Source organism: Mytilus californianus, unplaced genomic scaffold (assembly GCF_021869535.1).
Source record: "Mytilus californianus isolate M0D057914Y unplaced genomic scaffold, xbMytCali1.0.p SCAF_2, whole genome shotgun sequence".
NCBI lineage: Eukaryota > Metazoa > Mollusca > Bivalvia > Mytilida > Mytilidae > Mytilus > Mytilus californianus.
In genome coordinates this window covers 31652335-31674974 of record NW_026262668.1, presented here as the reverse complement: position 1 = coordinate 31674974, position 22640 = coordinate 31652335, and the positions used below count along the sequence as shown (strand labels likewise).

At 32.7% G+C, this 22640-nt stretch overlaps 1 protein-coding gene across 1 annotated transcript; it reads left to right on the top strand.

Annotated features, from left to right (window-relative positions):
- The first annotated feature begins 367 nt into the window (after positions 1-367).
- On the top strand, positions 368-11330 carry LOC127729707 (protein mab-21-like). Its single transcript, XM_052237564.1, has 2 exons — positions 368-453; positions 9174-11330. Exon 2 carries the CDS (start codon positions 9216-9218, stop codon positions 10722-10724), a length of 1509 nt encoding a protein of 502 aa, XP_052093524.1. The 5' UTR covers positions 368-453; positions 9174-9215; the 3' UTR covers positions 10725-11330.
- The last annotated feature ends 11310 nt before the right edge of the window (positions 11331-22640 follow it).

Below are 22640 nucleotides of genomic sequence, written 5' to 3'. Positions count from 1 at the left end.
GATGACGACGGATATGTTCCAATTGTTGTAACTACAATCCCGTCCTCATTTTTTTGAATGTGACCTACCGAATCAGACTTATCACCGGATTTGTACTTACATAAGCAACACGACGAGTGCCACAAATAATTTATATTCACAGAGATTCTGGTAAAGTTTTAAAAGGTTAAAATTTCCAATTTTTCAAAGGACAAAAATGTAAACTATGAATTAAAATCAATTATATACATAAGGCCTGTAAACCATTTAAAACAAAGATATTGTTTATTTTTATCTGAACGGTCAGTATACACTATAGTTACCTGTCATAAGAAAGGGTTAACATATCCATTACGTCACATTTAAATATCTGTATAGTTAACGAAAACCGAAAGTAGAAGGAAAAACCCACAGACTAATCAAACGTTGTATCATTTAGCCATATAAAGGATTCAGGAAGGAAAGAACAATCAGGTAAAATAACTATGATCATTTCTTTTTCCAATGATTGTTCCATTCATCTTATAACTTTACTTCTAAAGGAAACGATTTAATGATATATACAACTATATCCTTAATTGTATGTTTGGTTTTACGAAAGCGTTTATAACGAGCGATCTACTCTCTAATGATTTAATAAAATGATATGTCTGAACTTTTTCTCATTCAGGTAAATATACCCTTAATTCAAAAATTACTCAATTTTGTAAGGTTAATGAATGCAATTATTACTTTTCACATTTATGGATTGATAAGTTTCACTGTCTCGATGTTTCAAGTGTCTAGTGTTGTTTTCACTCTCTTATAGAACATATCTGTCAAACATTTGACATTGTTGTGGTGTTGTAATGTTCCTTGCTTGGCGGCTTCTAATTGATGTAATGTTGGAATCTTGTGAAAGATAATCCGTCAACCCTGTTGATGCATTTTGTCGCACTCACTGTATTGTTCATGTCATACAATTTATTTTCATTTTCATTTTTCTTGTATCAAGATCTAAAGTTTGACATGAGAAAAAATGTCATATATTTGTTAAATGACATAGAAAATAAAAAAATACTCATTTATATCTCAAGCAAATTATATTCCTAAAACAATGATGCTTAAAATAAAAGCCTAGCTGTTTAATACTGGTTCTCTGTTTGGTCTTATCATGTTATTACCATGGATACAAAATGCTTAGTTTTACAGTTTTTCTACAAAATTCACTTTTGCAAAATTAAAAAAAAAATGTTTCAAAACCTCATTTTGTAGTCAGAAAAAAAAAATAAAAGTACACTTTGTATTTCTTATACCTATACCAAACCAATTGCAACTAAAATTTTCAATTACAAACACGTTTTGCAGGATCTCAACATTGACGACTTCAAGTCTAAACCTCCTGATTGCACCTGTGCTAGTTCCCAATTCACATATAATCCGGCTGGCCACGTTATTACCGGAGACCTCAACATTGTCAATAATACTTCCCTGCGAAATTTGTTATCCAAAGGTCCGAAATATCGTGAGCCTCAATCCATCAATTGGAAATACAACTTCAAAATACTGATGGATTCAGTCGAGGATTCTGCCAGGCAATGGGCTAAGAGCGAGAAAGAAGACGTAGATACTCTTCCCGAATGGATTAAGGCTGTGAGGTCGTTGATACAAATCCGAATTAAGAAACTAAATGGGCATATCAATACCCACGCTACATCAATTTTTAAAGACTCAAATGTTACAAAACACTTGTCCTACCTCCATGACAAATATGTTGTTGTCCCCGCAGATAAAGCCCCAAACAACATCGTTTTTGTGTGTAAATATCATTACATAAACTGCTTGATAAATGAATTAGGTATTGACAATTCACTTGAAAACTCAACATATACCCTCACGACACTTACAAAAGAAGAAATCCTGGATAATCATAGGTCTGTTCTATGTTCCTTTGGAATTTCAACCAAAGATGAAGAACTGGATCTTCCATCACTGTATTGGATACCTAAACTACATAAGTGTCCTTACAAACAACGGTATATTGCTGGGTCTTCCAAGTGCTCCACGAATCCTCTTTCTAAATTATTAACCTCTATTTTATCAAAAATCAAAGCCGGGCTCCAAAGTTATTGTGAAACTGCCTATTCTAGAGGTGGCGTGAATCAGATGTGGATACTAAAAAATTCCAAAGATCTTTTAGAGTACATACAATCTAAGACTCTCTCATCTTGCAATAGTATTAAAACATTTGACTTTTCTACACTTTCCACAAGTATTCCCCATTCCAAACTAAAAGACAAATTGAAAGAGTTGGTATTACTTTGTTTCATTAAAAAGAATGGCGAACGTAGATACAAGTATCTTGTCTTGGGGAGGGATAAATCCTACTTTGTAAAGAATCACTCTGATTCAAACAAAAAATTATCTGAAACTGACATTATCAAGATGCTTGATTTCTTGATTGACAACATATTTGTTACGTTTGGAGGACGTGTTTTTCAACTGACTGTCGGAATTCCAATGGGAACCAATTGTGCCCCTCTTCTTGCCGTCTTGTTTCTTTATTATTATGAGGCTGACTTCATACAGGAACTTCTTAAGAAGAAAGATAAGAAGTTAGCAATATCCTTTAACTCTACGTTCCGCTATATAGATGATGTTCTTTCACTAAATAATACAAAATTTGATGACTATGTTGAACGAATCTATCCCATCGAACTAGAGATAAAGGATACTACAGATACAGTTAAGTCTGCCTCATATCTTGACTTACATCTAGAAATTGACAATGAGGGTCGGTTGAAAACAAAACTTTACGACAAAAGAGATGATTTCAGCTTCCCAATTGTGAACTTTCCATTTCTATGTAGCAACATTCCAGCAGCGCCTGCATACGGAGTATATATCTCCCAATTGATACGATATTCCCGGGCTTGTGTTTTCTATCATGATTTCCTTGATAGAGGATTGCTGCTCACAAGTAAGCTATTAAGCCAAGAGTTCCAAATGGTGAAGTTGAAATCATCCCTTCGTAAATTTTACGGACGCCATCACGAGTTGGTTGACCGTTATGAAATAACCGTTTCACAGATGATATCGGATATGTTCCTTATGTCGTTACTACAATGCCTTTCCCTTTTCACGAGTGTGACTTACCGAATTAGACTATTTACCGGATTTATAATAACATAGGCAACACGACGGGTGCCACATGTGGAGCGGGATCTGCTTACCCTTCCGGAGCACCTGAGATCACCCCCAGTTTTTGGTGGGGATCGTGTTGCTTAGTCTTTAGTTTTCTATGTTGTGTCATCTGTACTATTATTTGTCTGTTTGTCTTTTTATTTTTGGCCATGGCGTTGTCAGTTTGTTTTCGATCTGTGAGTTTGACTGTCCCTCTGGTATCTTTCGTCCCTCTTTTGTAGAAATTAATGTTTTCATAAAATTGTTTAAACATATTTATATATAAGGGTTTTATAGTTTTAACTGTGTTGCTATCGAAACAGTTTAATCATTATGCACAAATTTGAACAATTTTGAAAAAATGTTCAGTTTGTTTCTTAAATATGCACAAAAGAAGAAAAACTAAAACAACCTTAATTACGTTTTACTGTGTACATATATATAAGTAATTTTGCTAGTATAGTACTTCATATTTGCTTTACCAAGGAAACAAATACACAATTCCTTTAATCTGTATAAAAGTATTGTGTATGAAGAAGTTTCTCTGTCTGTATTTATGAACATGAAAAATATACTCAGTACAGAGAAAAATTTATTTGAAAAATCATATATTCAAGTCATGCAGTATTTTCCATTTAATGTGTTGCCATGGAAGCAAGCGGTCCATTTGCATATTTGCTGAAAAGTGCTAATTTTGACAAATTAATTTTAATGAACTTATACTTATGATACAAATAGCAATAAACAATTTTGCTTACATTATGCAGGTTATGTTGTTTTTTTTTATAGAAATATCAATAATATTCCAGGTAGAATTAGTTTTGCCATAGAAACAACAAGTAATATGCATTAATCAAGAAAATGCTCTACAATTGAATAAATCTCTCATTTAAGAACTTGCTTCCTATAAGTTTTCAATTTAATGCACATGTCAAAGAATGATGCTTTTTACCAGACGGTATTATTAAAATGCTGTAGTGAAGATTAAAGGTCAAAGTACCACTTGGTGTTGACAGTTTGGAATTAGCCACAATTAGATACAATAAGAAAATTGACAGGTCAGGAAAAGCCCACCTTAAAAAAATCTTCGTGTGAGGCACGGACACAAATATTTATTACAAATGCAATCAATCAATATCATTGGGTATAAGTTTTTATAAATAAAATGATCGATTAATTGTGGTTTGCTTTATGTTCAGTGGCAAACATCTCATGCATATTGCGGATGAGAACAAAATAAAGATTAATAGGTAGGTCCTGCAATAGTCTACTGATCAAAAATTAATTAAAGGTAATAATTTGATATAAATCAACAAAATAAATGAATGGAACAAAACGAGTCAGAGGTTGATCCTCTATCTATGATAAATGACTATAAACAAATGATAGTTGACCGTCTAACCTTTTTTTCAATAAGGAAAAATTTACCTATATTATGAGCTTGTTTTCTTAAACTGAATGTTGAACTAGCAAAACATGTATAGCTATACATTTTGAATAATATTGTATTATTGAATGATGAGTGTGTATATAAAGATGATTTCTGAGGTGAAATTAAAAAAATAGAAAATTTCAAAAACAGTCCTGCAATAGGGGTAGACTGGGATGAAGTATAGAAAATTTGAAATATCATTGGAAAATCAGGGAAATTAGTCACAAACGTTGAGAGAGAATGAGAAGGAGAAATTAGGTGTCCCTATCTATTACCAAACTCTTCATAAGATTCCAATTTCTTGCACGTTGTGTCCGATCCTACCTTTTTCCCCATAAGTTTCTATACTGTTAAAATTGTCCTGCATAGGCATTTGATATTTGCATGATGTTGAGCAACAAACATCTATCGTTAAACATGTTAAAAAGGACAAAATATGAACATTTGGATGGATGCCAATATATTTCTACATTATCTTCTGGTCTAAAATTTCAGAAGCGTGCAACAAACATATAATTAGTGTATTGTTTCACATTTTGTCATTTCGGGACATTTCATAGATTACTATAGGCATGGGGTTTGATCATTGTTGAAGGCAGAAAGGTGACCTTTTGTTGCAAATATCCACCTCATAGGGACTCCGATGGATAGTTGTCTCATCATATCACATCTTCTTATCTTATTACATGTAATTAGTATATAGAATACATATCAGTAAATTATCTTTTTTCGAAATATACAATCACTTATAATGAAAAGCTCTCTGAAAAATGTATTGTTTTACCTCTTTTGCTGATCTTCTAGTCCTTTTCATTGGAATGACATCATCTTGTGGATCATCTAATTGGTTTGGTGCTATTGTATCAGTGGTAAATTGCAACTAAAAGTATAAAAGATAATTTCTTCATTCTAATAAGGAATTTATGCCTTTTAAAGAGATCTCAAGCAATAAATAGAAAATTGTTCGTTCACAGTTTCCTGACCAACCTTAACAAAATTGGCACTTCCTACAATATATGACTATGTTATTGTTTTAAATGTTTTAATGTAAACATGTGGTAAAAATGTTTAAAATGTTTATTTCTTTTAAAAATATTCTAGAAACAAAAATGCATACCTATTTAACCAGTTCATACATGATGGGTCAAGAAACAACGAATCAACTTTGATTTAATGATGACCTTACTAAAGTATATCATATCAAGCATATTTTATGCATAAAATCTGTTTACCAGCAATTAAGTTGCATTACGTAACATTTTGCCAGTGTACATCTCTTGGAAAGTATCCTTTCACAGTAAATTTAAAAGTGCATGTATAAAAAATCCATGATAGGAAATGTTTTAAATGATATCTTAAATTTTAAAAACACAAATAATCGATCTTACTAATTAGCGAAAAGTAGATAACAATAGTGTATAAAAAGTTTATTTCTGAAAGATGGATCTAACTCGGTGCTACTTATACTTTTAAGATTTATTTTTGAAGTCACACCAAATGACATGTTTTCCCTTTCGATAGAATGGTTGAGATTTATCAATTTTCGACTGTCGCTCTAACTTCTGTAAATCTCGATACATCTACGTATAAACTATGATGAAAACTAGTATATAAAAAGTAGAATAACAAAAATACTGAATTCCAAGGAAAAACAAAACGGAAAGTCACTAATCAAATGGCAAAATCAAAAGCCCAAACACATCAAACGAATGGAAAACAACGTTCATATTCCTGACTTGGTACAGACATGTCCTTATGTAGAACATGGTGGATTAAACCTGGTTTTATAGCCAGCTAAACCTCTCACTTGTATGAAAGTCGCATAATATTACATTGTATCTATATGCTTGAACATAATAGAAAAAACTGAACATTGCATATTTTCCTTAAAAAATGTTCATGTTCTTCTTCTATCAGTATAATAACTCTCAAACACATAAATTAGGAAATCGCTCAAGTGCATGTTTCTATTTCTTTTTAATTGCAAAAAATAATAATTAGATTTCTTGACGCTAAATTTCTTTTTGTGTCACTTCTGGACTCTAAATTGTTCTTCTTGTCGTCCATTACTATACTTTGAGACACATTTTTTACCAAATAAACAAATAAAAAGGCGACAACGCTCTTTCTAATGGTATCAATTTGACTAAATTCGAACAAGAAATGACACCGCAATATTTTCTTTTTCTAAATAGGGTTTTATATGAAATATGTAGCAAAAAAACACGACAAGTGGTTTTGTATGTCCATGCAGTGTACTTGTTTGATATTAACATGTTTATATATACGACCTTTAAAACCTTATTAAATAACGCCAGGGAACGACTTGGATATTCTGGGGGAAAAGGGGGGGGGGGGGGGGGGTGTTCAGGTGGATTCTTTTCCCGAATTGATCATTCATTTTGTCTGTTGCTACACATGCTTATTTTTATCTCCTGAAAAGGGGGAGGGGGTTCAGGTTGATTTTTTTCTTTTCGAACTGATCATTTATTTTCATCTGTTGTTACACATACTTATTTCTTTTTGCAGTGAGAAAATTAATTCTAACTTTTGTACACAAATGTATCCTCAACTATCCTGCGTTATGTGTTGCAGAATATTAATTTTCATCCTGTCTTGTGCAAAGTCATTTATTTTCAATTCTTACCAGGCAAAGTTATTCATTTTCAAAATCATCCTGCCTCCCCCTTTTCTTCCCCTAAAAAATCAGATAGTCGTCCCCTTAGGAATAATGTTGTCATTTTGTAATCTTCAACATATTAAAGTTAAGAAGTATTATGTAGAAGTTGTCATTTTTTGCGGGGATGAAAAAAATGATGTAAATAATTGATTTGAGCTGAACTAACCTGTGTCAATGGAAAGTACAACATGTACAATGCTTCTTGCCATGAAGACATTTTGGACCTGTTGCTCCTGCAAACGATGGTTTGCTTTCTAAGATTAATTGTTGTGAACTGCTAAACTTGATGTTATTCAACGTTTTACCGTTCGCTGTCTACTATATCCACGATTGATTAGTTCAAGTAAATGGTTTTCACAAATGACAATATTATCAATATCATGACAGGACCGGACACAAATTCACATTATCATCTTATACCAATGAATTTCTATTACACTTAAAACTATTTTTCTGCAAGGATAAAATTCAGTAATAAATTATATTTAAGTAGCAGATAGCTTTCTGCCATATTATTTCACTGAACACTCTTTTTACCTTTGCACTGAAGAGTTATAAACATACCAATGGGAGATCATTTGTTTAGTAAGGAATATTGCACAATTGTATTTGTTAAGAAATTAATTTCACACATTTCTAGGTAGATTCCCAATAATGTTGTTTTTGATAAACAAGACTGAAATTAATTGTTCTTGTGTTTCTTTTTCATAGATGTAGCCACATAAGTCAACAACACCACACTTAATATTGTATTTTTTTTCAAAAACCCCTACTTTGTCCCCTGTTACTATGGTAACGACGCATATATATATATATATATATATTAAGATCCATTTCGTTAGATCTGGTGATCAATTTATTTGGCAATCGCCAATGGCAGTCAGCAGGGTTTAAGAACATCAGTTGTTCGACCTGTTAGTCAAATGCGTTTTGTTACAATAGACTTTTTAACTTTTTTTGGTTATGGAAATTGTTGTTTGTGCTGTATTTAGACTCCTCTACCAAGAAATTTGTTTTACATGCACACGTATGAAAACTGCGGTTTTTATCCAACGCAATCATAGGTTTGAACGTTGTTTTCAATTTAGACTTTTATATATATTTATATATATATATCGGTTGGCATTATGTTTCTGACCAGGCTATAAGGATATACATCTCAACCCATTTTCAGCAAGATCGGTGACTGTGTGTGCCGAAAGAGTTTAAGTGGTTACAGAGAATAGGTATTAAACACCCAATCAATCGTTTTGGTACAAATTGATTTGTCCATGCTTGTGTCAAATACTTTAAAAATTGGTTACAAAAAATGAGAAGGAAAATAACATAATTAATTTATTTGTACATTTTATATTCGTATGCTGTGCGTATATGAAATATAGCTTGTCTTTCACAAGCTATTCAAAAACTGTGGTAAAACTATGAACTCACTGAATATGACCAATAGAAGATAACTTGACATATGTCTGACTGACGACTGACTTATGAACCAGAAAAAAAGGTAGAACTACAGTACTAAGAAGATATACAGAAGAGAATAGAAGAAATGATGAACCTTAAAATACATATGATAAAACTACTAATTTATATTGATTATTCTGAAAGAAAATAAACATTAATATTAAACACTTAACCATGACCACAGACGACAGACTCCAAGTGATGGCACACCTCAAATTGATCTTTTGATCTTTTGGGACAGGTGAGATAAAATGCCAGATCCATGTACATTATTAGTGATTACAGTATGTTCATGCAATGATAAAATTGATACAATGATTGATTATAATCGACAGTTAAATTCAAAATTGCAAAACTATTCAACCCCATCTAGTACTTTATGCTTAAATTGTCTGTTATTATATATAAAATATCATTGCATCATTATTCAATTAGGACTGTTTTCTTCTTATATCTTAGTATGAGCTGTTGAAATCAGTTTGGAATTTGTGCAATATAGACATGGAGGACAGAGAACTTTCACTTCAGTTTTATCATTATGTATGTTGTATTGTTGGATCAGATGAGGTTGTAAAGGCAAGAAGAAAGGTATTTATGGCTTTGGATTATGTTTTGGAGAATATACAGCAAACGTTTATAAGTAGCGGGAGTAAAGCGGAAGGACTAGATCTAGAAGGCAGCGACTACGATTTGATGATTGTCGATAAAAATGTTAGTGTATACGAGAGTATACATGATGTGTCTTCCTCTTTACATGAACTTACACTTGTAATGGACACCACAGACACTAAGCCCGGATTCACAAAGCTAAAGGTTTATGAAACATCCGAAAGATACTTACCGCTATTAGCAAAATGGTGTGAACTTTTTCAACTGGGATCATATGTCTCAAATAATCTTTTTCGGAAATACGTCTTATCTCAGGGTGATGATGAACTGATTGTCCACGGTCCATGTGTGACTTCAAAATATAAAACATTTGATTTAGCATACAGTTTCCGATGCAAGAAATGGGTAAAACCTGGCAAAAAGTGGAAATTCAGATCTAAATCTGCATGGCCCGATTATGAATTGACTCAATCTATTGTACAATACGGCATTTTGTTTGTTCCTATTGGAAGCAAGGGTTCAGTTGATGAAGATCTGGAATGGCGAATATCGTTTTCGGTCGCAGAAAGACTGCTGATATATTCGTTTTCGCACACCCAGCTAGTATGTTATGCGTTGTTGAAAATTCTTTTGAAAGATTTTATCAAGCAGGAACATTATGATCTCATTTGCTCTTATTTTCTTAAAACAATAATGTTTTGGCTATGCGAAGAATCGAGTCCCATCAAATGGAAACCCGAAAATTTAGAAACATGTTTCATGAGTTGCTGGAGGCGATTAATCTACTGCGTTGAATATGAAACATGCATTCATTACTTTATCCCTGATAACAATCTATTTGAAGGTAGATTTTCACCCATACAGCATAAGTCATTACTTGATACACTGTATGGGATTTACCGATCACCATGGAATTATGTTTTTCATTCGATTACATTTGAAAATTACAGAAGAGTACACGAAAACTCATTTGAGCCTTATCTGACAACATCTTCATTAACATGCCTGCATTATTCTGTTGTACTTTTAAAAAGTATATCACCATCTTTATCAATTAAACAAGTCGTAACTCGTACAGTAAATCTACAAGACAAGCATCTATCAACCTACCTTTTATCACTGTTAGCAACGGGATCGATGCAAAATCAAGATCATCAATACCTTGAGGGAAGAAATAAGGATTTTTATAGACAATACCAGATAATGTTACGATACTTCAAGACAGGTGTGTATTCCTCGTCCGTCCATGCTTGGATACTGTTAGCATCCTTGTTTTATAAATGTGGCCGATACAGAGAATGTATTGATATAGTAATCTACAGTCTTTCTAAATGTACACCAGATAAGATATTGATGAGCTTAAAAAATGATATTAAACTGAAAGCATGTTTCAAAAATTAAAGCAGACATTAAGATTATTATGGACGTGCAAATATTTCATCATTGGTAATGTAATTATGGTTGAACCTTTTCATTTATTACCGACAGAATTGGCCCCTTTAATCAGGAAAAAAACCGGTGGAGTTCAGCTGTTTCCACCAGTTGTGTACTTGAAAGTTTTATATTACTTTTGCTTACATCATCTTGGGGATCACAGCGGTAAAATTATCGCTTTACGAGACCTTGAATTAACAATAAAAGAAAAATATTTCATCACTGATAATGAGTACCTTTTAACATTGGCATATAAATGTCTAAATATAGCAAAAAGTATGTTATAATTGTTAGTTAATTACTTTAAAATGTATCATGATTAATGTTATTGGCATACCTATCATATGCACGTCATGTGTGTTAAATTTTGACGGAAATAGAGATTGGATTTTTTTTTCAGATGATTATTGTTTAAAATAAAGCAGTTATGAAAATAACAATTTCTTTTACATGAGGCTAGAATGCTTGCTATGAGCGACAATATTCTCCTCGGAAGTTGAATGCAATGTTAAATTATAATCTCACAGAAAAAAGAAAAAGTGTTCAACATAATAAAAGAATTTTAATTTAAAAGTTCTCTTTATATTTTGATTAATTACTTGGTTATTGCTTTCCTTACGTCTATAATGAGAAATATTGCATGCTCAATCAGGACGATATATATTTCGAAGTTTTTCTACAAAGCAGCAATACTTCAAATGACAATGAACAGTCGTATTGTTCGCATTGAAGTGCCATCTGTCGAAAAAGTATATACCGCTTTAGACCATTCCACCAGAACTGCAAGTGAAAAATTATATTTATTGCGTTTAGGTTTAAAATAAAACTGATAAAAATGGTACTGTACAAATCGTTTTATTATTATATTCATCTTAAATAACTTTGCACTTTTAGGTTTACATAACTCAAATTCTTGATTGAAAAAAAAACTGTTTTATATAAAAAAGAAGATGTGGTATGATTGCCAATGAGACAACTCTCCACAAGAGATTAAATGACACAGAAATTAACAACTATAGGTCATCGTACGGCATTCAACAATGAGCAAAGCCCATACCGCACAGTCAGCTATAAAAGGCCCCGAAATGACAATGTAAAACAATTCAAACGAGAAAACTAACGGCCTAATTTATGTACAAAAAATGAACGAAAAACAAATATGTAACACATAAACAAACGACAACCACTGAATTACAGGCTCCTGACTTGGGACAGGCACATACATACAGAATGTGGCGGGGTTAAACATGTTAGCGGGATCACAACCCTCCCCCTAACTTTGGACTGTGGTGTAACAGTACAACATAAGAACGAACTATAAAAATCAGTTGAAAGAGGCTTAACTCATCAAATGGATAAAAATACAAATACTACAAATACAAGTGGACGTGGCCGGGTACTTGTACATCCAAACAACAAAAAGACACTAAGTACAGATCTGAGAGTACTCGCAGTTACTGACAGCTAGTCCAAAGCCACTAACAACTAATAAAAAAATCATACATCTAAGACTAAATTATCAATCCGTACACATCCAACATCCAATGGATTTAGTGTAAAGACGTCATAAACAGTCAGAGAAAAAGATGACCTTGTGCAATGCCAAGATACAGGTATCGACAGATTGTAGATCCATGAATGTGTATATGTATATAACAATAATATTTAGTTTTCTTTTTATTTACTGATAACAAAATCAATATTAGTATCAACAAAAACAATATTTAATGATCTAATTACAGTGTTGAATTGGTAACCTGTTAGAATAAGTTTATTTAAAGGATCGATAAGTTTACCAGGATCGTTTCTAAATTTCCGGGCACGGTAAACAATATTGCCGTAAAAATGAGGATGTCCAATCCCGTTTGAAATAAGTTTTCTACAGGTACAACCAAACTTCGAAACCAAATCTTTATATCTGTGGAAGAATTTAGTAAAGGTTTTAAGTAATTTGTGGTAACGAAATCCCTGGCTTAATAATTTACCATAGATTACGTTCGTTAAAATCAAAAACGTCACAACAGACACAGGCATAGCGAACGAGTTGTGAAATATAAACACCGTAAGATGGTGCCAAAGGAAAATCACCATCCAAAAAGGGAAAATTAACAATAGGGAACGAAAAATCGTCCCTTTTGTCGTAAATTTTAGTGTGGAGTTTCCCTTGTAAAACCGAAATATCTAAACCCAGGAAAGGACAGTTGTTACCGTTTAAATTTGATTATTTAAAGTAAGTTCCTTTCGGTAAAATTTCGGCAGTATATTGAGAAAATTCTTGATTATTTAACGAAAAAATATAGTTTTTATGATCAAATGATTCTCTGAAGTAGTAATTATGGTATGTCAGTGACATTTTATTACAATCCTTATCTAAAACAGGTAAGTATTTAGTACTCCATTTCGGATACCCGAGGTTTTTGTTTAAACTAAATGATAAAGTATTTTCAGAGAAATATTTCAATATTATATAAACTAGGTCCTCTATTTAGATTTCCGTGTGGGAAGCCTGTTTTATCATTCTACTTTAATTCCTCTTTGAAAAGCTTATCATTTTTTTCTGGTTTGGAGGCAAATCTGTATAAGGCTCACAGTTTTAGAATTGGGCTGCAACTTCGGCAGCTGCCAGAGTAGTGCCCTAATTAGCTGTGATTCAAAAGATGAGAAGATTGAAGTGTAATGCCTTTCAGCTTTATATAAGATTTGACATCTAAAGTAAATAACATGCCGTGCTCTTGGTAGTAATACTTCTTTTTATTTAGTCGACCATTGTAGACTAAATGGTAGAGGTCAACAGGGTTTGCTCTACAGTTTTATTTTATTCAACATGTTCAAACTATATGTGGCCTGTCAAAGCCTTCTTTTTGGTTTGTTTTTTTATTTTTAAGAGAATATTTGCACATGACTATTACTAGCTATTTGTTATAATGTAGATGTTAACATGGTTTGTTCTGCATTTTGGTTGTCAAAAATAGCTTTAGATTAAACATACATGTCCTGGGTCAGGAGCCTGTCGTTCGGTGGTTGTCGTTTGTTTGTGTGGTTCATAAGTGTTTCTCGTTTCTCGTTTTTTATATAGATTAGACCGGTGATTTTCCTGTTTGAATTGTTTTACACTAGTCGTTTTGGGGCCCTTTATAGCTTGCTGTTCGGTGTGAGCCAAGGCTCCGTATTGAAGGCCGTACTTTGACCTATAATTGTTAACTTTTTATACATTGTGACTTTGGATGGAGAGTTGTCTTATTGGCACTCATACCACATCTTCTTATTTATAAATGTTATGTAATGAATGTTTGTTTTGTGGGATGTAGTCCTACCAATACACGCCTTGCGGCCAAAAGAAGTCATCGGTCTATTACAGCAAAATCCCTCTCATTGATGTTAGCACAAATGGTATATGTTTCAATGTCTTTGTATTGTCGCTTCGTCGGCAGTTTTATAAAAGTTATATTAACACCTTTAATTGACGCAAATGGTCTAATTGCAGTATCAACTAGTCCAAAGGGTTTACCATCAGTTAGAATGTAAAGCACAATTCTTCTGGAACGTGTTCTTGCAACACTACGAAATACACTGGTATCTCCGTTTGTGACATGTGTTTGAATTTGTTAAACCTGTTCTGTTGACACCGGTCTGTCCATTGTATTTAGTTGTGCGTATTAATGTATATAAGTGTTTGTTGTTGTGTTTTCCTGATTATATGACCCCTTCCTTGCGCTATTAATATTGTTGTTTTCGTAAAGTAAACTCTGATGGTTATCAAGTTCACAGTAGACAATTTTCGTCTATATTTGTATATTTTCATCAGCACTTCGATTTAAAGCTTCACTGTAAGACATTGTATTTTTCCAAGTGTTTTACATTTCCAATCTATATCAATTCCAGTCAGTTTATTGTTTTAACGAAAAACATTTTGTCTTTGTTCTTCACTCTTACGTATCTTTTTGTCTTGATCTTTCTCACATTTTATCAACAACAAGACGCTTGATCTCGCTTTCGTTTTTCACAGTTACCAATTCAATTTTATCGTTTAAAGTTTTAAGGTTTTTATTGAAACTTTTTTTTATTTCAAGAAGTGTCGCAAGAACATATGAATTGCCTTGTATGCTTGTTTCACGGTTTGTCGGTTTGTTAAATCTCATGTTCACTGTTTCATCAGTTTGAAATGTACATTTGAACTTCATATGACTCGGGAAATTAATGATTCCAGTTCATTACTTGTGAGAATACCCTGAAGATAATAGGGTATGTATGTCATCAACAGGTTTTTTTTTCAATTGAAGGTCCGTTTTTAGGATGGGTATGATCAATGAGTCTAGATTCTAACAGTAGAACTTCTTATTTTCATTCTTAGCTTAAATAGTGAGCCTTTTATTGGTTTTAAATAATCTGTGTCAGTATTTTGTACTAATTCGTTCTTACAATCATTCTATCTAATTGACCTAACTGTGTCCGGATAATTCTATACATGTCATCATCATTATCGTATTAGTAATATATCGATCTTCGATTTCCACAGTAAATAAGTCATTATTCGCCTATCATTATCTTAATGATTGACCATTAGATCTGTCGTATTAAACGTAGTACTCATTATCAACACCTTTATACATACACTACTACATTATATAATTTGAGAAGATTTCAGTCTTCATTGTCATTGTAAAGTGTTAAACACATCGAAAGATGAACTACCCCTTGCATGCGGTGTAGGTTTCGCTTATTGTTACCTATAGTTGTTAGTTGTTAGTTCTGTGTCATTTAGTCTCAAGTGGAGATTTGTCTCATTGACAATCATACCACATCTTCTTAATTTCATATATACTCCTTTCAATGCCTTAATTGCGAACCAGGACAATTTACGATAATTAACCTACCCAGATACAGTCTTCAGCTGAATGTACCACTACTTTTCTTTCTACGTCAATACCATTTCAAGGGTGCGCATCGTTGCCCAGCTGATTATGCCCTTTCAGTTATTCATTTTTAAGAAAGCAAATCACTCAAATAGGTGAATAAATCTAAAGTATATATAATTTAGATTGGAAATTCAATTTAGCATTGCAGCTCAGATGTACTGAACCGATTTTTTCTAAATTAATACACGGTTTGCGATCTGTGTTAAAATTGAATGCAGCTGCACAATATAAGTATACACAGTTCAACATGATAAGAGAGGTGTCTCTTCAAGGAATTTTATCTGAGGATTGTTTTCAATGTTATACGAAAAACAGGTTCTTCTTGATAAAAAACTGTTGATAAAAATCACTACAAAACTATAGTCTAGTGTTTATTACAATAAGAAAATGTGGTATGATTGCCAATGAGACAACTCTCCATCAAAGACCAAATGACATAAACAACTATAGGTCACTGTACGGCCTTCAACAATGAGCAGAACCCATACCGCATAGTCAGCCCTAAAAGGGCCCGAAATGACAAATGTAAATCAATTCAAATGAGAAACTTACAGTTTGGTGTATGTACTAAACAATTATCGAAAAACAGATATGATATACAGCAAAAAACAACAACCACTGAATTACAGGCTCCTGACTTGGGGACAGGCACATACAGAATTAGGCGGGGTTAAACATGTTTGCTAGATCGCCAAACCCTCCTCTTAACCTGGGACAGTTGTGTAACAGTACAATTTCTGAATTCATCTTTAGGTATAGTTGCCAGGACAAAAGTCTGTAATGGCAAATGCATTTTCAGATTTGAATTATCAAACCACAAGTTCTTACATAGAACAGTCACAGCTGTGCACTGACCCCATCGCATAAGAAATGGGTTTAAATGGAACACACATGGTATGCAAAAACATTTAAATAACCGAATATTGGACATTCTTACCCATATCTTTTGATGCTCATAATTGTGGATGCCATTAGTATAACAGGAACCTCTTGTCGATGCGAAGTACGCAAGTTCAACTTTTATATTTTTATGATGTTTGTTTATTCAATTGTAAGTATTCGGTGTTACATTAATGTTTTATTTTGTCTTTTTCATGGTGGCGTGGCATAGTGATCGTCCGTTTTTTCTTCAATTAATTATTTATTTCATTGTTGGTATCTTCTCGCCTTATTTGAGGAAGAAGTATTTTCTTTTAGAGAAGGAATAATATTTACTCTATAAGACATTTTTATAATATACTGAACAAAAATATATACCCCGTCAGATATTCTTGTTTGTGTACAAATATCTTTGACCGGTTTATCTATTCCACCAATTGCAGTCACAGCAATTTGAAATTGCGTTTAGAAAGGTATTAGCGTAACTAATTGACTGAAAGAACCCCTTTATGTTGACTACAAAAATGTTTTACTGAAACGTTTATATTCTTAAATAACATTAAAATTGATATAAAAAATGGTATTGAAAAAATGCCATATACGATATGACTTTGACATGTGTTTGGCAATCTAACTGTGTAGCTAATTAACTAAACATTCATTAGATATTGGCTACAAATAATTTTCTACTGAACAGTTTATAATCTGAAGAAACATACAAAATATGAAATGACTTCGCACTCGACTTAAAAATGTAAAAGTAAAATTAAAACTCGTAGAATTGCTTAAAAGAAAAATAAAAAAAAAACGATACCATATGTGATAGGACTAGATAATCTCCTGTGTTGCATGTTTTCCGAAATTATTATAAATTTCCAGAAAATGATAGTATATACAAGTACAATTAAACGTTCATTTAAATTCCCTTTAGCTGATCAAATGTAAATAAAAAAGAAAATAATTTTGACCGTTTCATTTTCATCTCTTGAACTCTATAGCCCTGACTATATCATGGTCTATCTATTTGCTATGGTCTGTCTTTCGTGCTGATTTACTTGACACACTAACAACAAAGTTGCAAAAGGTAAATGAAACAGAAGATTTTCCCGTCCGGCGATGCTTCTGGCTTTACCTTTGACTTCACATTACGCTATATAAATAATATACTTTCACTGAATATATAATAATATAGAGACTGTGTTGACTGTTTTTTTTTCATTGGTAAGGTTAAAGTTAATCATTCGAAAAATTTACAGACGTCATCAATATTTTGTTAACCATTCTGGAACATCTATCTCACAGGAGACCAATGATATTTTTCAATTTTAACTTCATTCTAATTTTCTCAAATGTGACATTAACGAAAAGACTTATCACCGAGTTTAAACTAACATGAGCAACGCTACTGTTGCCAGCTGTTGAGTAGGATCTACATATCCTTCCAGAGCACATAAGTTCCCCCATGATTTTTTGTAGGGTCTGTGTTGCTAGGGCTTTAGTTTCCTATTTTGTGTTTTGTATACTGTGGTTTGTCGTTTTGTCGATTTACGTTTTTTGTCATGGTTTTGTCAGTTTGCCATCGACTTATGGCCACAACTAAGAAATTATTTACAAACTAAGGTTCCAATTCCTTCAGGCAAAGTTGACCGTTGATGAATTTTGCTATTCTTTTATATCCATTTTGGTCATATAACAACCTAACGTGGCTGCGAATTTTTACATCCCTGTTTTTTTAATGTTCAGATTGTCATGAGTGGTACTGATGAAGGTAAATCAAGATGAACGCTGTAACTCATGTCATTTATTCATCCAGAAGTAGAAACACTTTTTGATACGGTTTTTATTCATTAGAGGAGAAATTAAAAAAAAATATCAAATATAATGATATTTGCCCCCTGGTAGCCATGTTCTTTTAGGATCAATACACAATTATATACATGTATCTTAATGAATGGCATTCAACATTTTTTATTAGTGAGTTGGTTTAAATTTGCTATTACGGTTCAGATTACAAAATGATATTTTGTTAACGTTATTACAAAATTAATACTACCCTAACAATGAAAATGAAAACAACATACATACAGCCTTCTAATCATCATTTATGTGAAGTTTAATGACTTTTTGTTTTACTTTTTAGTAGAAAATCTTTCAATATTTATCTTTCCGAATTAAGAACTGTCTTTATAGCATGATTTTTTATTGGCCAAACCATTGTATGCTGATACATATTGTATAGTACGGTGACAAGTAAGGTAAATTAAAAATTTAATGAACCGAAATACCTCAGTGCTAATTTAGGTCTTATTTTGAAGATAAATATAATACCCTTTGATTAAGGCATGTCATAGAGTGCTGTAGTGGTGCAGATTTTTGAAAACTGTGGTCAAAGGTCAGAAGGGAGATTTTTAAAAATTGCAATTTTTGGACATTTTGGACAATTTCTCGGTAGTCCCTCATGATCACTGAAATTGTTTTTCTATGGAATCATTCTCTGGGAATGCTCCACAGCTAGTCATATTGATGCCTGATTGCCAGAAACACTTCCAAAATGTATCAAAATGTAAAAAGTAAAAAAATATCTTTATCTACGGAAATTATCGACAAAAAATATTCATATTTAATATTTAGCACAACATATAAAGATATGTTTGGGAAAATTTTGTTAAAATGCCATAAAGAGCACAGGAGAAATAATTACTGTAAGTTAACACCCGGTCCATGATTTAATGAAAAAAATTATGAAATTCATTATTGAATATTTAAACCACAAGAATGTTGGAACTATAAAAACTATTTTTGATGCATAAATGTCAGAATTAACATGATAACCAAGATAGTATAATTATGAAGTTTTTTTTATGTTAATAGGTCAATTAGTACAAGAGCAATATCATATTGAGAACTTGTGTCCCCCTTTTTTATAAAACAAGACAAACAATGGCATATATAGCAGACTTGACTAAAACTGATTAGAAAGCCCGATATATATGCGAGTAACAAACAAACACGATTCACAGAGATATTACGCTACAAAGGAATCTGTCTAAGTATATAATACACTAACACTAGACATCAATATCCACGTCCATTTAAAGAGGTAACGGAATACTAAGAAACAAATATGTGGATGTCATGGTATGTAATACTTCCGAGAGAAATATTCGACACACAAATTATCTCCAGTTAGTTTGAAAGTGCACCAACCGCGTCAAGGTTCGTGACCACTGGCAAGTTTGTTTTTTGGGTTTTGGTTTGATTTTCATTTGAGAGAGAGAGAGAGAGAGAGAGAGAGAGAGAGAGAGAGAGAGAGAGAGAGAGAGAGATCCCAAGCCACATCAAGTCGGAGGCCTCCAACAGCAGAAAACTTGAAATATTGGGCATTGATATTAATAGTTCAATCATCATATTTATCGTAGCAATCTGCTAAACAAGCTGGTTTCTACAATCACCACTCCCCAGACAACAACAAATGCTGGTGCACGACAAATTCTGGTCGTAGCATACGCAAGATCTGCTACAAATACATGTAGTTTTGCCTTTACATGTACAAACAACCTCCTGTAAAAAGCCAGAGGACATTGAATTCAACATAATAGTATACTGAAACTATGGAGCCATTCCCAATATCAATAATCCAAAGGTGACCTAGGTGGTAGTTTGGCGATATTAGCATTCATCCAGACGTACACTTAGAGTGAAACTCGATAAATGTACTGTCTGAATGATGCATCTGAAGGAGGTAGTCTCACTTAGTAAGCACCCTTAGAAAGCGCTAACTTCACTCATGAGTTTATTCAGATCACCATGTACTTATTAGGCATTGCTTCTGGGGCCATATTGATCCGCAATGAATTGACTTTTCACTGCAACAGATGTGTCAATATTATAACCAGCTAGATTGACAAACTTTGATATATAAATATAGGAAGATGTGGTATGAGTGCCACTGAGACAACTCTCCATCCAAGTAACAACTTATAAAAGTAAATATGCATGGATTTTGTTTCGATGCCTTGTAATTGCCTGTTTTGCCCATTCCGATTAAAAAAGACGTGTCGCATCCTGTAAGAGCGTGAGCAGCTGGTAGTGAGCCAGACATTAGTGGTCCAATAACTAAAAGAAAAATTGTATATGTCGTAAACAGGTAAAAACCGTCTTGTGTCTTTGATTGAAGAAACGCTTCCTGTCTGAAATCACAATTCATCATGTTTGACATCTGATGAAAAGACCTTATTAGAAATAAAACATAAGTGTCTGCTGATTTTAATTTATGCGACCCCTGGAATAACTTTTTATTATCCGTTCATTAACAAACAGAGACGGCAGAATAATTCGTATATCTGTACAATACCCATACCATCTCTGATCAGGGGTGTACTGGTTTGTAATGCAGGGATATCACACCCTCACCTAAAGGTACATATTTCCATACAGTATCAAATGAGAGTGCATTGTAACCATTATCCATATAAACATAATTTATCATGTACTTACCAGGCAAAAATATTTATCAGAGAGGTAGGAGTAAATAGTAAAGCTGTTGGAATACTAAATGTTGACGGAAATAGATAGTAATAATTTGAAATTCCGAAGGATCGTAAACAGCTTTTCACAATTTTTCCCGGATCATGAAGGATCTGGAAGAAAGGAACAATATGTATCTAGCAAACAATACGAAAACGAAAATGCTTTTATTTTCACAAACAGATCATCATGTAGACTTTCTGTTAGTTTTTGGAAAGCAACATCATGCTCCGACTGATTTGAAGCATTAGAAGCTAGTTATTTTTTTTCTTCATTTCAGCCAGTAGTTAACAATGCATGCTGAATGATGCATTGCCTTGTCCTTGACGTAAAATATGGAGAGTAAACTTACCACTGGATAGTCTGCCTGGTAGTTTGCGTCATTCAAAACATAATCGGCACTCTCAAATGACTCGACCTGCCTTAATTGCTTTTCTCGTTGCATGACTTTTGTCTACATAATATTCATTTGGACCAGTCTTAGACTAATGGTAATGTCAGTGACCGTGTTTTATCGAAAGTTGATTTATCATCAAACGCATTGGTTTTTCCCTAATTTAAATGTATCAAAATGTATTCTTCTTGTACATGTATAGGCTTTATAACACGACCTAAGCTACTATACTTGTTCTCATCTAATGGAATAAGCACTGCCCATAATTTTCCGGATTAACTCGGATGTGTTCCAATGTGATTTGAAATTATTAAAATTTTTAGTAAAAACACCTCAAAAGTTATTAAACCTTAACATCTGTACGTATTCAAACATCTAGACACAAACATTGATACAAATCTATATCTTGTTGTCTCTTTGACACATTCCCCATTTCCATTCTCAATTTTATCTTATTTACAAAAATTAAAAAAATGCATATTTAATTCATTGTGAAAAACACAGCAATTCATAAGTCAGGGGAAAATAGGAAAAGGGAGCGTAACATGACTTCTTGAGGGGAATATTAAATAGTAAAACTGCTATTTGATGAGCATTATACAAAGGCTTGTAAAAGTTGATTTGAATATTCTATCAAACTTTGATATATTAAAACTTCGTAAATATTGGTTGTTCCACTATTTTTTTGTCAAATTTATCGTCTACGGTTGATGTATTTAAGAAATTTAATGTACTTTGACAGTCGGTAAGATTGAAAAAATGTCACATGCAATTGAAGTTCTTCAAATTCTATGGAACGCCACAGCTGTCTTATGTAGTACTAGTACTCTGATATTACGTTATGTTGTTTTATTATTACTTGATGATATTTTGTCTTTACATACTATGGTTTTGACATTACGTAATGATGTTATGATATAACTCAATATGGAATAGTCATTACTTAATGATATTTCGATATTACATGATATGATTTCGTATTGACTTGATATAGTTTTGTCATTACTTAATATGATTTTGTCATTACTAGATGTGGTTTCACGATTATTTAATGTGGTTGTGTCATTAGGCAATGTGGTTTTAACATTACTTGATGTGTATATGGCTTGACGTAATGTAGTTGTTTCATAACATGATGTGGTTTTGTTATTTCGTAATGATGATTTG

Coding starts and splice junctions, on each gene's coding strand:
- LOC127729707 (XM_052237564.1), top strand. CDS start 9,216: ATGGAGGACAGAGAACTTTCACTTCAGTTTTATCATTATGTATGTTGT.